The sequence below is a fragment of the Ogataea parapolymorpha genome, chromosome VI (genome assembly GCF_000187245.1).
Source record: "Ogataea parapolymorpha DL-1 chromosome VI, whole genome shotgun sequence".
In the NCBI taxonomy this organism is placed as follows: Eukaryota; Fungi; Ascomycota; class Pichiomycetes; order Pichiales; family Pichiaceae; genus Ogataea; species Ogataea parapolymorpha.
In genome coordinates, this window is record NC_027861.1 from 969,226 (window position 1) to 984,673 (window position 15,448).

Sequence of the window (15,448 nt, forward strand, 5' to 3'; positions counted from 1 at the left end):
AGGGCTTTGGGGTTGTTGTTGACGTTGTCTACCTAGAACATCAGGAGGGTAGTTTGATTCTAGTTCCTGGGGCTCATTTTGCCCCTCGTAGTCCTGTCTAAGAAGGTCCTGTTGGTAAATTGCATCGTAGAACTGTTGGTCTTCTGATTCCTGATTTGCAGCCACTAAAGGGAGTTAGTAAAGAGGGAACAACAAAGATCCTTTCGGATCTTTTTTACTAAAATGGGGAAAATACTGTTGACAAACAGGCCAGTAAACTGTATCTATGACGCCTATTTGAAAACCTCTTCGATTCAGTACGAACAACAGTGGAAGAAGCGCAAATAGAAGAACAAATTAAAGTTATCTATCGCTTATTAAATTTAACGCTTTGTGGTGAATACGCCACATACTTTACGTGCCACTCACTTGCCTCCACTGCCCAGTTATTTTTTCCAAAATATTTTCAGGTCCTAGCATATTCACCTTTATGAACATACCATCTTCGGTAGGAAGTTCACGAATAGCTACAACCTTGTACCGAATTGTATTTTGCCGCAAAATGAGCTACCAGGGATTTATTGCGCCAGAAAAAATTGTCCCTCCTGTATACCGTGACATAAAGTCACTTGACAGAAGTCTATTTTCATTGACCTTTGATGTCTGGACAGTTCTGTTTCCTGAGGCTGCACAAATGGGTAATTTCATTAAATCATTTAAACAGGATACTGTGCAAATCCCACGGCTGCCGTTTTTGTTCAAACTGTCTAAGTCAGAGAATAAGCTCGAAGACTATCCCAAAAATCCAGAATACAAGGCTGTTGCACTTAATCATAAAATCCACTCGCTAGACGACATAGAAAAATACCTTTCGCCCGAGGCACGAAACTATATACAAGAGTGCGATGGGAAGTTTTTCAAACACAGGTTCACGCTCGACTACGATTTCTGGAGAGCAGAGGAAATACTCCAGAGCACTCTTCCAGAAAACCTTTTGCATGAGGTGCCGACCTCATTTACCAAGACGGGCCATGTTGCTCATGTGAATCTTAAGGATGAATACAAGCCATACGACAGCCTCATAGGACAGGTGATTTTGGACAAAAATCCATACATCAAGACTGTGGTGGACAAACAGGACACGATTGATACCGTTTTTCGGACGTTTAAAATGAAGGTCATTGCAGGCGAGGACAATTTACTGGTGAAACAAAGAGAAAGTGATTGTGTTTTCACGTTTGATTTCTCCAAGGTATACTGGAACTCGCGGCTTTCCACCGAGCACGGACGGCTAGTGAAAATCTTCAACCCGGGAGAAGCTATTTGCGACGTCATGGCCGGTGTCGGGCCTTTTGCCGTGCCCGCTGGTAAAAAGCAGTGCATAGTCTTTGCCAACGATTTAAACCCAGAAAGCTATAAATACCTCAAGCTGAATGTGAAAATAAATAAGGTCGACAGCTTTGTCAACTGTTTCAATGAGGATGGAAGAGATTTTATCAAAAACTCTCCAAAATTGCTTGCGAGTTATGCAGAAAAACACAAGAAGATTGAAGTATCCAAGCCAAATGCGCGCGGAACAAAGAAACACAAGGTCACCAAGGTCGAAATACCACGCTTCTTCTCACACTATGTGATGAACCTGCCGGACTCTGCCATAACATTTGTTGATGCGTTCGTGGGTCTTTTTTCCAATGCTTTTCCAGAACTGACGCGCACAGAGGTGAGCAGCCTGCCAGGATACAAATTACCGGTCATCCACGTCCACCATTTTGAGAAGTTTGCACCGACCGAAAGTCCAGAACCGACTGAGGAAGAATTGCAGCACAGAATTCACCAAAAATTAGTGGACCTTCTGAAATTTGAGATTCCTTTTGAAAACCTCTCCTTCCACTACGTCAGGCTAGTGGCCCCAACCAAACCCATGTTCTGTGTCTCTTTCACTTTACCAGAAGAAGTCGCGTTCGCCGCAGCAAAGAAATAATAGCCGTTTAAATTGCATACGATAATTATATAAATAGCACCTTCATCAGCATGACGATCGTAACCCGGAAAAAATGACATGTTGTCTATGTTGCCGGCAGCACGTGCCGGTCACCGCTGTGCGTGTGTTATGCTGGCCACCTTTGCCCGCCATCTACATGCACTCCAGAAAGAGCTGTAACTCCAGGTCAGGTCCCTGGCCCCCACCATGAACCCGGTGTATCTGTTGAACTGCTCGCTCATGTGTCCGTCTCTGGCCGCGTGCTCCTTGATAATAGCTAGGTATGCGTCTGCATATCTTTTCAGCGCTCCCACGGTGTCGGCAAACGCTTGCGAACCAAACGGCAGGACTGTCTGGTTGTGTATCTTGAGGTCTGTGATGCTCTCAAATAGCTGTCTCAGTTCAATAGGAATAACCAGATCTTTCTCATATCTGTAATGGCTATAGATGTACTTGTATATTAGTTCGGCGGCAGAAGCGGTCGCAATGAACCACGGGTTTCCTTCACTAGTATCAACTCCGTTGTAGATGTCCTCAGGGTATCTGCCCAGCGCGAACGCAGAGCTCAAGTTCAGTCTTTTGTGGTTGATGGGGTAGCGGTACTTCATGTCATTGGCCAGAGCAACAAGAGTGTTGAGTGAGGCTGGATCGTCCACGTTGAACGGAATTTCCACGTCATCTTGCGTGTCGACGTTGAAAGTGTGCGTCCTGATGATCCCAATTATAGTGCCCGCGTCAATTCCGGTTCTCTCGCCGGTAGCCAGCAGCTCGGGGGTCTCGATCAGGTATGGAATTGAGTTGAGTCTGAAGCCTGAATCTATTAAAATGAAGTATCTCAGCGCAGCATACGAGGACGTCAGGTTCCCGTAGAAGGTCTTATCTTCGAAGCGCAGGGCCTCCTGGAAACCCATTTTCAGGGCCTTCAGCTGTGTAAGACTGGTGAACAAATGCACAGAATTAACCTCTTCCCAAAGATCAAATCCCTTTTTGTACCAGCTGCGGGTCACGTACGAAAGGTCGGGCTTGACGACCTCGTGGTAGATTGACTCCTCATCTATAAGCTCATCCTTGAGAACAAGCTCCTTGTTGTACTTCCGGAGAATATTCAGGTAGCTAATCACCGTGCTTGCTCTCAGCGCGGGCCCGTCTCTTTGGGGTCTTCCCCACGGACCGGAGAATTCTGTAGAGTTGACCTCGAATTTGGGCTCTCCTAGTCCCTCCAGGCTCTCAAAAGTGCCTGATGGGTTAGAAAGCCGCTGCAGCTTTTTGGAGTTGACAATATAAGCCTCAATAATCTCAGGAATATTGTATTCTGCGTCGTCGAATCCAGTGTCGTCCAGATAGTCAATTAGAGTGCCAATGGTGACTGCTGAGTCCCTGGTCCATTGATAGAAGTAATCTGGCTGCGATCTGGACGGAGAAGCTATTATTGCGCCCTTGGCAACGCCAGCAAGATCGGTTGAATTATGGTATCCGCCAATGTTAGAAAGAATTCCTTTAAAAGCAAAGTCTTTTTGTGATATTAGCCAGGACTCGAAGTCGTCGGCTGGGGCGGCTTCTCTGGAAACAACGGTCTGGGAGAGATAGGTGGGGGGCGAGTTATCTGCCGTACTGACCGCTGCCGTGACAAAGGATGCCACGCCAGTCGCTGAGTGTCTGATCAGACGGGAGACGTACGAAGCCAAATCAGTAGGATAAGGTGATCTGTTGGCAAACAAGGGCAAGGCTCCCTCTTGAACCAGCGGGATGGCACCCGACATCGGAATGGGCGCCAATCCGGCGAGTAACAGGAGACTGACCTTGAAGTTCATCTGGAAACCGTCAGATCTTAGATTTCTAAAATGAGGTTGAATTTTTTGTAGCAATCGATAAGGGCTCGAATTTCAGGGTGACTGGATATCCTATTGAAGCCTGGAAGCGGAAGGAGTTGAAATGCTCAGATGAAAACCTTGTCATCAACTTTTGAATTGGCGAAATAAACTATTGAAGTAAGCGCCCAAACAGGACCATGGAGGCAAGAAGTGTTTGGCTAATGTGCATACAGCCTAGACGGTGGGGTATTGTTAAAAAATTTTACGATAAATCTCGCGAGTTGGCGCCCATTTCGGCTCAAGAACTACAAGCTTTCGTGGTGGCCCATGCAATCAAGTGGGGCTGGTATCAGGGGGTCCCAGTCTTTCCTCGCTAAAATATTACACAGATCGATCCAACGCATGGAAGGGGGAATAGGGGGTTATGTAGCGTAATGGGCCTAATGCATGCTGGGTGTGGAGAGAACTAAATAGGAAATATTGAGGAGGGGAGTCAGTAGTGGCTGCGATCGGCCACTACTCGAGTTGGAATTAAGTTTCGAGGATCATTAATTTGGGAGGCCAAAGCGATGGAATGAGAACGCATGGCGAAAAATGAAGTGATAAAGTCACCATCCCTAGCCCATACAAAATACACTGAGATCGAAGTCTGTTACAGATCTGCCCTGTTCTATAAGCAGTGTGGTCGATACAATATTCTCCGAACACATATCTCAATCAGAAAGCCGTCAGATGGTGACACGGTTTCCCACATACAAAATCTCCTGGTTAGGCTCCTCGTCCTTTTGCGGTAGCATGAAGTCCATCGTGCTGTTGTTGGAAATACCATTGATTGGTGCAAACAGGCAGTTGATCAGCCATCTTCTCAAGACTCTCCATGGTAGCTTGGCAATCCGCATAGCTCTAGACTCTTCTTCCAGGTCCTCTCTATCATATGCTTTGGACGACACATATTCCCTCTCAAACAAGTGAACTATTGGAATAGTGAAATGGTTGCTATCGTCCATCACATCGTCTGTGCCGTAAAAAGTTTGCAGCTCTTCAATCTCCGGAATGGACAACAGCAGGCTTCTCAAAAGTTTTTTGGTGAGCAACGTCTGGTGCATAAATCCGGATCGGACAATGGATCTATAGAAGCCAGGAATACCGGCAATTCTTTGCAAACGGTATGAATCTTCTTCCTCGATGAATGGAAGCGTGCTCACACGGGGCTCTATGAGAATGAATATCCTAGGCACGGAATTGAAGGAGTGGATTAGATGCTCAAACAAATGCGGTAGGCAGCTCCTGTTGGTGAGAGCGGTGGAGGAAGTGCAGTACATGATTCCCACTTGATTGTTTCTGGGGATTTTGACAACATGTCCGTAGTATTTCATTTCCAGAAATTGGTCGTCCTGGTTTCCCGTGGTGCCGATGGAGGGAACAGACGCCACAGACTCTTCGTCGTTAGCCCCAATGTCTCTCTTCTTACTAGTATCGTTGTTCAATTGAACCACCACTGCCTCTTTCTTGGCCTTGACCGTAGACGAGCTCACAAACAACTCGTCTACGGACTTTTTGAAACTGAGGTCATAGTTGACTTTGAGACTTCTGCACCATCGCCAGAAAGAAATAAAGATGAAACTGATCCCGGCCATTACCAGAGGAAACCAGGCACCACTAGGGACTTTTCGCAGGCCCGAGATGATGAGCAAGGCGTCCAGGGTGCCAAATCCTAACATGAACACTATCGGTATGATCATGTTTATGCGGTAGACGTAGATCATACAGATGGTGATCAAGATTGTTGTAAGGATGAAGTCGATAGAGATTCCCAGTCCGTAAGCTGCAGTCACGTTATTGCTATTTTTGAATCCAATGGTTGTTAGAACCACACAGACCATCAGAACCCAATTGGCGACAGGAATAAAGATTTGTCCAGAGTGTTTTTCTGAGGTGTAAATGGCCTTCAGACGTGGGAAACAATCCAGCGTGATGAGTTGTTTCAAAATGCTAAAGACACCCAAAATCAAGGCCTGGGAAGCTATGATGGTTGCGAGTGTGGCCATGACGAACATGAACCAATAATACCCGTCTCCATTCTGGCCTGGAATCGAAAGGTAGAAAACGTTTGAGATGCTGGTTGGGTGCTCTATGAGGTAGGCTGCCTGTCCAAAATAGCACATTATCAAGCATGGGTACACGAAACAGCACAAAGCCAACTGGATGGGGAAGGGTCCAAAGTGCGAGACGTCGGCAAACATCGCCTCACAACCAGTCAGACAAAGCATCATGGAGCTGAAGGAGTCGATTCCTTGGTTTTTGAGAAACTGCACTGCATAGTATGGATTGAACGCTTTCATAATTTTTGGATGATACTTGGCAACGCAAATGACTCCGTTGACGAATAAGCAAATCAGCCATACAGTGACAATCGGTGAGAAAAACATGGACAGCTTTCCAGACCCGAATCTCTGGGAAAGAAATAGAATGATGAGAACACCACACGAAACAGGCATCACCTTGTCCTCGAAAGAAGGCACGGCCACCGCAATGCCTGAGATCGCAGACAGTACAGACGTAGTTGGGGTCAGAAGGCCGTCTGAGAACACCAAGGAACATCCCAAAAAACACACGGCGAGAGTGAATTTTGACAGGAAGCTTTTAATGAGCTCGTTGGGTATTGAGTCCCCATGAGAGTAATTGGAAGTGTTGGTGTTTGTTCGCGTGAGTGAGAGCAAATCGTCATTGTCAGCCAACTCTCGGGCATACTCTCTGCTTCCGGGAATCCTCACACCCTTTGGGCCAAACTTCAGCGTTCTGGCAATTTTGGAATAAATGGCAATCTGTCCACCTTCGTTGTTATTAGGGCCGACATTGAGCACTATCAAAGCATACTTGAAGATGACAACTATTGTGAAAAGCCAAAAGATACACGACACTGCGCCATATACTTCTTCTTGACTTGGATTGCTGTTGCCGCTAAAAATAGTCGAGAACACATACAAGGGAGACGTTCCCAAATCTCCATAGATGGCTCCCACGGAGCCATAAGCCAATTTGAGGACAGCTAGTCCATTTCCTAGCCTCTGTATATTGTTAGGCCTTTAGACTCCTGTTTGAATACCTACCTCTCTAGAAATCATGTAGTTACAACGATATGCTAGAAAAAGGGGGCTCTAGCTCCTTTATAGGTCTCTAGGGAGCGCCGTCTGAGGCATTTTGGAGGCTTCGCCATCTACAGTTATCCAATAGAAGCAAGCTTTACGGTGGAAAAAAGCAGGATTCCCCAATTCAGCAAGTTCTTGCCCTGGTGAGGGCATTCAGAGTTCAGCTGTCACGAATAATCCATAATTAGACAAAAAGACAGACGTTGATCGAAATTCGCTCACGGCTGTGCACGGCGAAAAATTTCGCACGTTGTAGGAGGCGCGTAGCAGAATTCAACGGCTATGAAAAAAGAAAGATCTCACTCCTACGGAGCCTGAGTAGCACCGGAAACGGACTACTATTATAGCAAGTTGCGTAATAGATTCGCAGCAGGACTTGAACGAATTTTCTGCTATTTTGCATGGTGTTTTGGTTTTGCGATTGTGCAAAACGAGCCTCGTTAAACAACAGAGTTTACGTCATGGCCCGAAGAATAATAGTCGTTCCTGGGAAAAAATCTCAGATTGTTTGCATCTATTATGCTTGGAAGATTTATCGTCTTATCATTGACCGCTTATAGAGCTTATTCTCATAAGTCGCTTAGCAAGTCAGGGATCCTCATCGCGATTATTACGGGAATTATTCATGCTTTAGCGGATTCCGCGCTTGAATTGACCTTACTGGTGACCTTCTTTGTGGTCGGATCTCAGGCTACTAAATATAAACATGACCTGAAATCAAAATACACCAAGGTACTGGGGAATGGTTCTGACGACACAACACGCTCTTACGTCCAAGTGCTGTCTAATAGTTTCGTGGCGACACTTCTAATTCTGGGTTCTTTGTTGACCCTGATTCCCACGAGATTCGCCAAAGTAGGAACAATAGTCAATTATTGTGCTGTCACCGCGGATACTTTGAGCTCAGAAATAGGCATCTTGTCCCAAGAGACGCCTGTTCTTTGCTACAATTGGTCCGCGCATGTCCCCCGGGGCACGAACGGTGCTATATCCAGGCTGGGTTTGTGGGCTGGGTTCTGTGGAAGTTTCCTGATCGCTCTTGTTTCAGCCGCATTCTTGAAGTTTGGATTGAAACGACTAATCCTCTTCACCGTGTCTGGAGTCATTGGCTCGCTCATTGACTCATTGCTTGGCGCTTTTTGCCAACTCAGTCTGCTGGACTCAGACCTTCAAGTTGTCGTTGAGGGTGCACAAGGTGAAAGGTTGGCCAAAGACTTGCCTGGAACCAAGCCGATCAGTGGTGCGGATTTGCTCAGCAATAATGCCGTTAATTTGCTAATGAGCGCTATCACTACATTCTTGTTCGCCTTTCTTATTGATTATCTACATTAAATGCCACATACATTAAATGCCACATACTTAATCGTCCAATTTATGAATGTCGACCGCTCCAGTCAATCCACTTGCAGATCCATAACCATACAAGGGCCTTCCCACTGCAATGTATAGCGCTTGCTGAAATTCGAAAACCTCCAGCGACCTTCCAAATCCCGAATAACCTTCACCAATGGTACCATGAATTATAATACCGCCAAACCCAGTTTTTTCTTCACATAGTAGAATATCTTGCTTGAACTTCATATTCGCATTAGCTTCCAATATCTTTCCCACATTTATTTTCCAGATAGCACCAGCACCGTCCAGAGAACCTTCGGCAGCAACGTATACATCATTTCCTCGTGCTAAGGCATTGACGCCGAAAAACAGTTGTTGTCCTTTCTCAGGTCTGACCTTTGCTACCAATTCTAGCCTTTGGCGATCCAGATACAGGTACGCTACTCCACACAGCAGACAATTATCAAAGGTTTCGGAGTTCGCAAAGACCATAACCCATGCAATTTTGTTCCAACTCCCTGTGATGATTTTGTGATATCCATAGAGCCCAGTAGACTCAAAAGGTGTATTTTGGGTAACTCTGACATGAGAGTCGGGAATCATGCCATACAGGAACTCCCCTGATTTATTAAATGTAGCAAGCGTGCCGCTTCCTGCTGAGCCAATAAACAACTTATCTGGTGAGAATGCAATTGAGGTTGCAAACTCATCATAACCAGAATCTCGCTGCAATTGGCGAGGAATAGTGAGGCAGTTGATCTCTATTTGCTCGTCATTTATATGTAGCGGAAAACCGTGTATTCCCAAAGCAGAATCGATGTACTCTTCAATTAGCTTCGCAAAATGTGCTCCGCTTAAGATTTTCACAATTCCTCTTTGTATTGCGTCTAAAGTGTCATAGTGACAAGATCCCACTATGAGGTCATTGATTCCATCATCATTCACGTCGTTCACCCCAAGTATCAGCCCCATTTGTTTGGGGCCGCCACTGCCTAACTGTGTTCGGGCCTTTTCATCATGGATTACAGCCACAAGTCGCGAGTCAAGAAAAACATTTAGCTGCGATAGTCCTGGTTCTGAAATCACAAGGAATGAGTGCCGTGATGTATTCCATATTGCCATTCCATGCCCAAATCTTGGAGCAAATGTAAGCTCGTTGGTTTCTTCATATAGCTTTGTGCTCATAACATGCACCTGCCCTTCAAACAAGTGTTTCAACGGCAAGACGTATACAGATCCTTGTCCTTCGTCGTACTCTGCTCCAATAAGTAGCTCGGCGTATCCGTAAGCCGACACATGAAACAATAAACTGGTACCAAATTTTGAATTCACACTATCACTCCAGAGATGCAAAGCACCATCACTTTTGCGTGTCATGCTTATTTGTTGGTCATTTGATCTGATTGCATAATTACTTGAGGTGGAAGCATCATTATGATTGGGTTGAAAAATTGGACAAATCAGCCATGGATCGTTCACCATTGTGCCGTCAAAAAGTCCAGCGAGACCTTTCATGCAGCAGCTAATGGTGTAAATAATATCGCTCAGGCCTCCAAAGTAGTAGTCGTCCAGAACTTCATTGAGAAGGGGGGATTTATATCGTACCGCTGGAGCGAAAGATCTGAATGTTCCCAATTCACCCTGTAATGCCGCGTAGCCTCTCATCATGCAAAACTCGATCTCACTTTCAGTCACTTCAAACCCCAGCTTCCTGTATGTTTCAACCAGCTCTTTTGTAGGAAAGTCCCAAGGAGTGGAATAATATTCCCTAAGACTAATTCTTTGATTGAGTCCAAGGTTCTCGAACTGGTGCGAGAGTACGAGAAAGTCTGCTCCTGTATCTAAAAATGAGTGCGCTTGACTCACGTTTCCATTGAATTCAATGTGTGCCAAATATTGGAGCAGCCCCTGAGATTTATGTAGTGAATGCCAATTAATGTCTGCGATTTGATGTGTGAATACACCATAGATAAATGCTTTTAGTTTTTTATCTGGTTCTGCCATTTGCTTATATGTCAATACAAGCTCTCGCAAGAAAGGAGGCCAATGGGCTTCTTCACCAGCATTTGAATGCCCCATACAGTCGTAGAACGAGTCTGGGTGGAAGGCCCCCGCTAGGAGAGATCCCGTCAAACCTTGTATGTCTTCAGGCAGATCTGAATAGACTCTCGATAATATATTCATGTGTACTGCGACGCCTGCACAGCTCACAAGTGGTATGAGGAACCATATAAGCGATGGCATTCTCACGCTCTGTAATCAAATCAATATAAATTATTCGACCCGACTATCGACCCTTCCATCAAACTGATAGTTTCCCGATTGCTAAATCGTCGTGGAGGATCTGAATCCGGTCAACTTCAATACAGGTGTTGAGATCACGGCTGCCCGTTGTACGCCCTAAAATCTTGCAGCGGACACACAAGGTATGTCCATAGTGATATCTAAATGGCTGGTCGCTGTTTGCGGGACGACCAGTTTGATATCGTTGATGATATCAGCCTTGGCTATTTATTTGCAGTCGAGTAACTACAGAAAACCATTTGAACAGCGACTCATAATCAGAATACTGCTTATTGTTCCATTATTTGCGGTCACTTGCTTTGTGACTTTGATTAACCCAAGCATAGGGAAAATCATTGAACCGATAAGAGAAATTTACGAAGCGCTAGTTATCTATACGTTTTACAAGCTCCTTGTTTACATGCTTGGGGGTGAGCGACAAATCATTCAAAACTCTTTTGACAAGCCGAAAACAAACCATCCGTTTCCCGCTAATATCATCTTCCGGCCCATTGACTTTTCCAACCCTTCACACTTTTTACTCGTCAAGAGATGTATCCTACAATATGTGTGGGTCAAACCACTTTTATACTTAGTGATCATTGTTGGATCTATTACCGGGATATATGATAGCTCAGACATTTCATGGGGGAGCTTATACACTTGGACAGGAATAGCTTATAATGTGAGTGTCACTATCTCACTGTACTATCTTGCTATGTTCTGGAAATGCTTATATTCAGAGTTAAAAAAGTTTAGCCCTTGGGGTAAATTTATGTGTGTGAAGCTAATTATTTTTGCTTCGTATTGGCAAGGCTTGATGCTTGATGCAATGACTTGGGCCGGATTGATTTCCCCGAAGAGTTCATCAGACTTGGCCAATTTGACGGGGAGCCAAATTCAGAATGCATTATTATGTTGTGAAATGATATTCTTTGCATTATTGCACTGGAAGTCTTTTCCCTATACTGACTTCACTCATGAGAAATATGGTGATGCAGCCCGCGTGTCTACTTGCCATGCCTTCAAAGATTGGATTTTTCTTGGAGATCTTGCTTACGACCTCAAAATGACAACACTGTATGGAGATATGTACAACTTCCGCAATTTCGATTCCATCAACGATAATCGAATCTATCCAAATTCTGCCAGCTTCAATCAGCGTATTTACGATGGGCTGCGATATTCTTCTGATGGCCGTAAATATTGGCTCCCAGACCAACGTAAGAAACATCGATCGGGATCATCAGGCTCGTCTTCGAAATCAGTCAATGGACTTCATACCACCATCGACGAAAATACTTCACTTATTGGGTCTCACAAGCCTTTTTACTTAGATACCGTTTCTGAAGAATTACCAAGCTATTTCCTTGAAAGCAACACAGATACTGAGTATCTTTCGCCAGAATACGCAAAAGATGAAACTCTCTATAATTTCGTTCGGACAAAATATGTTCCCGAAAAAATCCTAAATTATCCTGTGACATACGATTATAAACTAGTTGACAGTTCTAAAAAGATGACGAGACTGAAAAGCCAGTTAAAGCAGCACCGAAAGTCTGATAGCCAGCTGTTGAGGATTATTGGTGAGAGTCAGTAAAGTGGTGACTAGAGAACATTACCGATCATCAGAAACTTTAGGAACTTTTGATTCTTATCATAATATAATCATAACCTTCCTTATCTACAAAATGAGGTCATAGATTTTCAAAAACTTGAAGGCTTAGAAGATCTGCCAAATACACAGAATATGCACTTTAGCAGTGGAGTCCAGGACTGTATTATTTTGATTATACAATAATAGTAGACTCTGTCAACCGCAAGGGTGTCAAGAAACACACTAAAAGTCTGCACCAGCTGATAAGTTGACAGAAACTTTCTTTTCGCGGCTCTACTACACTTTCCCCACCTAACTTCTACTGGTGATGACACAAAATTTCTATTGTAAGATTTCACCCGCATTTCAACCTAATGGGTAGTGAACGACCATTTTGGCGATTTGGGATATATTGCCACAATCTTGACATATAATAGAACCATCTTGTGCTCTCAACACCTTTCATAATTTGACTGACATCTTTATCGACTGTTTGGCACTTCAGATTCTTCCCTAACTGATTAGTCCCAGATTCTACCCTGTTCATATCTACGCAATGGATCGTATAGGCCAGTCCCCTGGCGCACAAACTTCACCGCGCATAACGAGCTCACAACTAAATAAACCTATCACGGCGGATCGTCATATCTTACCCAATAGGTTGCCATCAACAACGGATACACCGTTCTCTGAACCGCAAGTTATCAACAGTCCCAATGTTGCCACTTTCTCAGCAAATCAGACTACCATAAGTCCCAAATCGACAAATGTCTCTTCGCTTACTAAGCTTGAGAATGCGCCTCATTCTTCAATATCATCCAATGGTTCCTCCTCGAGATCAAGAAGATCTTCAATGGGCGGTACACCTTTGAGTCCGGAGAATCTCATAGATGTAATGGAGAAGGAACAGGAAGGAATAGTTTTGAAATTAATGAAGGAAATACAAAATTTGAAAGAAGAGAATAAACAGTTGAAGCAGCAACTGGCTAAGTTCATGCCTGGATCATCCACAGGCTCCAATTCCTCTGCTTCAAACTCCTCATCCGTAAGTAGATCTTCAAGTCAGCGACGGTCAACAATTGGAGGGCCCGTAGCCAGCTCTAAGAGGTTACCCAGTATCTCCACCACCGCACTAGGAATCAACAGTTTTTACGAATCTCAGCCTTTTGATCAGCCAGATTTCAGAACGAGCAAGACACGTAAAAAAGGTGGGAACTCACCTACATTTGCAAATTATTCTCTCAGTTCTGTTGGGAGGAGGGACAGCTTTACTTCCGATAAAGTTATGGAGGATATTTCACCCTTGTGTATCCCTGGTGCAACAACAGGGGATGACAACAACAAAACGGACCAGAGCGCGTTGACCGAAGCAAGATAAATATTTATTGATGCATATGCTTCATGGCGCTTAAATCAATTAACTGACAATTTGAAACCTTGTCTAGAACATTAACTAACCCTTTTTCTTTCAACCCGACCATCAATCCACGAGATCTAACTCAATATCAAGCTAAGCTATGAGATTCAATTTCACTCCCCTTTCCCTGGCCTTCTGCATTTTCAAGGGAAGGTTTACTTTAGCGGCTCCTGCCGAACTTGAGACTCAAGGAGCTACAACCCACCATTTTACTGAATTGTCGTCTGTCAACATTTCTATGATGGCCACAACTCCAATGCCAAAATGGCTTTCTGATGTTACTGGACTAAAAGAATGGCCAGGAGCGGACCCACCTTACATTCCATTGGACTTCATTGACTTAAAAGCAATACCGAACTTTCCCCCTCGGCCAGCAGGTACATGTCCCCCAGACCGTTCCAGCTGCTCGTTTGATTGTTTCAAATGCATTTCCTTCGATGATGCTTACACATGTCCCGTCCTTTCTCAGACCTTCGATGACGGTCCTTCAGCTTCAACGCCTAAACTGCTTGCAGGTCTGGATCACAAAACCACATTCTTCACTGTTGGGATGAATGTAGTTCGGTATCCAGAAATCTATAACCAGATCAAACAAAATGGGCATTTGCTTGGCTGTCACACATGGTCTCATAAGTTTTTGCCAGGTCTAACAAACGAGCAGATTGTCGCTCAATTGGAATGGTCCATCTGGGCGATGAACGCGACTGGCGCCCATTTGCCGAAATGGTATAGACCTCCATACGGTGGTGTTGATGATAGAGTTAGACAAATTGCTAGAGCTTTTGGAATGCAAGCTGTTCTTTGGGACTATGATACATTTGATTGGAAAATGGAGACATCACCACCATCCAAAACAGCCAGTCAGATTTTCAACGATGTGAAACATTGGAAAGCTTCTGGGTCAACCGGTCTTATTCTCGAACATGATGCTTATGCGTCTACAGTTGACGCAGGAATCGAAGTGAGCAAAATTTTAGGCACTAGTCAAATGACAGTTGCTGAATGTGTTGATAGTATTGATTATATCAAAACCTATGACTGAGCACGCTTAATAAAATGCATTTATTTAGGATGAGTCGAAAAGTCCCCTCGGAGTCATGGTGACAGATGTGACCACACTAATGGTTTTTCCAAGTAAGGTTAAATCTCCCGTCTGGGACGACATAATTATCTAACTTCTCAATAACTTCCTCGGGTGTGCTTGCAACCGCCACAATATTGCTATTATTCTTGGAGATAAACCCCGCTTCCACTGCTTTGTTCAAGAATTTGATAAAGTCGTCGTAGAAGCCATCAACATTAAACAAAACCACAGGTTTTTGATGAATCCCTAATTGAGACCATGTGGTAACTTCCATGATTTCTTCCAAAGTGCCAAATCCTCCAGGCATGGCAACAAAACCGCCGTCTGCTTCCATACCCATCATCCTTTTTCTTGTGTGCATATCGGACACAATTGTAGTTCTGCCATAACTATCGTCTAATGGGGTTTCTCCTTTGTGATTGTCCACATCGGATTGTATTTTTTCGTTTATCTCATCAACAGAGTCGGTTCGCTCTTTAGAGACCAGAGCATCGGGAATTATTCCGTGAACATAACCACCTTGTGATGCGACAGATTTGGCAATTAGTCCCATCAGTCCTGTAGTTCCGCCGCCATAAACTAGCCCATAATCCTTTGCCGCAAGCAATCTTCCTAGCTCCGTTGCCGCTTGAGAATAGGAGGCTTCTTTTCCGAATGATGAACCGCAAAACACACAAATTGTCTTCTTGGGATTGACCGTCATTTTTTCTCTCGTACTCACTGGATTAATAGAACGACAAAAATATGCTTCTTATATAATAAATCAAATCAGAAATGAAGGTTCCTAAAAGGGTAAAACTCTTATATATTCA

At 44.3% G+C, this 15,448-nt stretch overlaps 9 protein-coding genes across 9 annotated transcripts; 5 read left to right on the plus strand and 4 right to left on the minus strand.

Annotated features, from left to right (window-relative positions):
- Positions 1 to 541: 541 nt before the first annotated feature.
- On the plus strand, positions 542 to 1,960 carry HPODL_01684 (tRNA (guanine(37)-N1)-methyltransferase; the record flags this gene model as incomplete). The annotated part of the gene is made up of 1 exon (XM_014078199.1): positions 542 to 1,960. The coding sequence occupies one exon, from the start codon at positions 542 to 544 to the stop codon at positions 1,958 to 1,960; it is 1,419 nt and encodes a 472-aa protein (XP_013933674.1).
- Positions 1,961 to 2,070: 110 nt separating this feature from the next.
- On the minus strand, positions 2,071 to 3,771 carry HPODL_01685 (Glucoamylase GLU1 precursor (Glucan 1,4-alpha-glucosidase) (1,4-alpha-D-glucan glucohydrolase); the record flags this gene model as incomplete). The annotated part of the gene is made up of 1 exon (XM_014078200.1): positions 2,071 to 3,771. One exon carries the CDS (start codon positions 3,769 to 3,771, stop codon positions 2,071 to 2,073), a length of 1,701 nt encoding a protein of 566 aa, XP_013933675.1.
- A 728-nt stretch (positions 3,772 to 4,499) lies between these two features.
- Positions 4,500 to 6,896, minus strand: HPODL_01686 (High affinity potassium transporter; the record flags this gene model as incomplete). Its single annotated transcript, XM_014078201.1, has 2 exons — positions 4,500 to 6,839; positions 6,882 to 6,896. 2 exons carry the CDS (start codon positions 6,894 to 6,896, stop codon positions 4,500 to 4,502), a joined length of 2,355 nt encoding a protein of 784 aa, XP_013933676.1.
- A 543-nt stretch (positions 6,897 to 7,439) lies between these two features.
- Positions 7,440 to 8,252, plus strand: HPODL_01687 (putative membrane protein; the record flags this gene model as incomplete). The annotated part of the gene is made up of 1 exon (XM_014078202.1): positions 7,440 to 8,252. One exon carries the CDS (start codon positions 7,440 to 7,442, stop codon positions 8,250 to 8,252), a length of 813 nt encoding a protein of 270 aa, XP_013933677.1.
- A 27-nt stretch (positions 8,253 to 8,279) lies between these two features.
- On the minus strand, positions 8,280 to 10,259 carry HPODL_01688 (glycosylphosphatidylinositol phospholipase d; the record flags this gene model as incomplete). The annotated part of the gene is made up of 1 exon (XM_014078203.1): positions 8,280 to 10,259. One exon carries the CDS (start codon positions 10,257 to 10,259, stop codon positions 8,280 to 8,282), a length of 1,980 nt encoding a protein of 659 aa, XP_013933678.1.
- Positions 10,260 to 10,683: 424 nt separating this feature from the next.
- On the plus strand, positions 10,684 to 12,138 carry HPODL_01689 (uncharacterized protein; the record flags this gene model as incomplete). The annotated part of the gene is made up of 1 exon (XM_014078204.1): positions 10,684 to 12,138. One exon carries the CDS (start codon positions 10,684 to 10,686, stop codon positions 12,136 to 12,138), a length of 1,455 nt encoding a protein of 484 aa, XP_013933679.1.
- A 553-nt stretch (positions 12,139 to 12,691) lies between these two features.
- On the plus strand, positions 12,692 to 13,513 carry HPODL_01690 (uncharacterized protein; the record flags this gene model as incomplete). The annotated part of the gene is made up of 1 exon (XM_014078205.1): positions 12,692 to 13,513. The coding sequence occupies one exon, from the start codon at positions 12,692 to 12,694 to the stop codon at positions 13,511 to 13,513; it is 822 nt and encodes a 273-aa protein (XP_013933680.1).
- Positions 13,514 to 13,652: 139 nt separating this feature from the next.
- Positions 13,653 to 14,594, plus strand: HPODL_01691 (Chitin deacetylase 2; the record flags this gene model as incomplete). Its single annotated transcript, XM_014078206.1, has 1 exon — positions 13,653 to 14,594. The coding sequence occupies one exon, from the start codon at positions 13,653 to 13,655 to the stop codon at positions 14,592 to 14,594; it is 942 nt and encodes a 313-aa protein (XP_013933681.1).
- A 76-nt stretch (positions 14,595 to 14,670) lies between these two features.
- HPODL_01692 (LOG family protein) lies at positions 14,671 to 15,339 on the minus strand (the record flags this gene model as incomplete). The annotated part of the gene is made up of 1 exon (XM_014078207.1): positions 14,671 to 15,339. The coding sequence occupies one exon, from the start codon at positions 15,337 to 15,339 to the stop codon at positions 14,671 to 14,673; it is 669 nt and encodes a 222-aa protein (XP_013933682.1).
- Between the last annotated feature and the right edge of the window lie 109 nt (positions 15,340 to 15,448).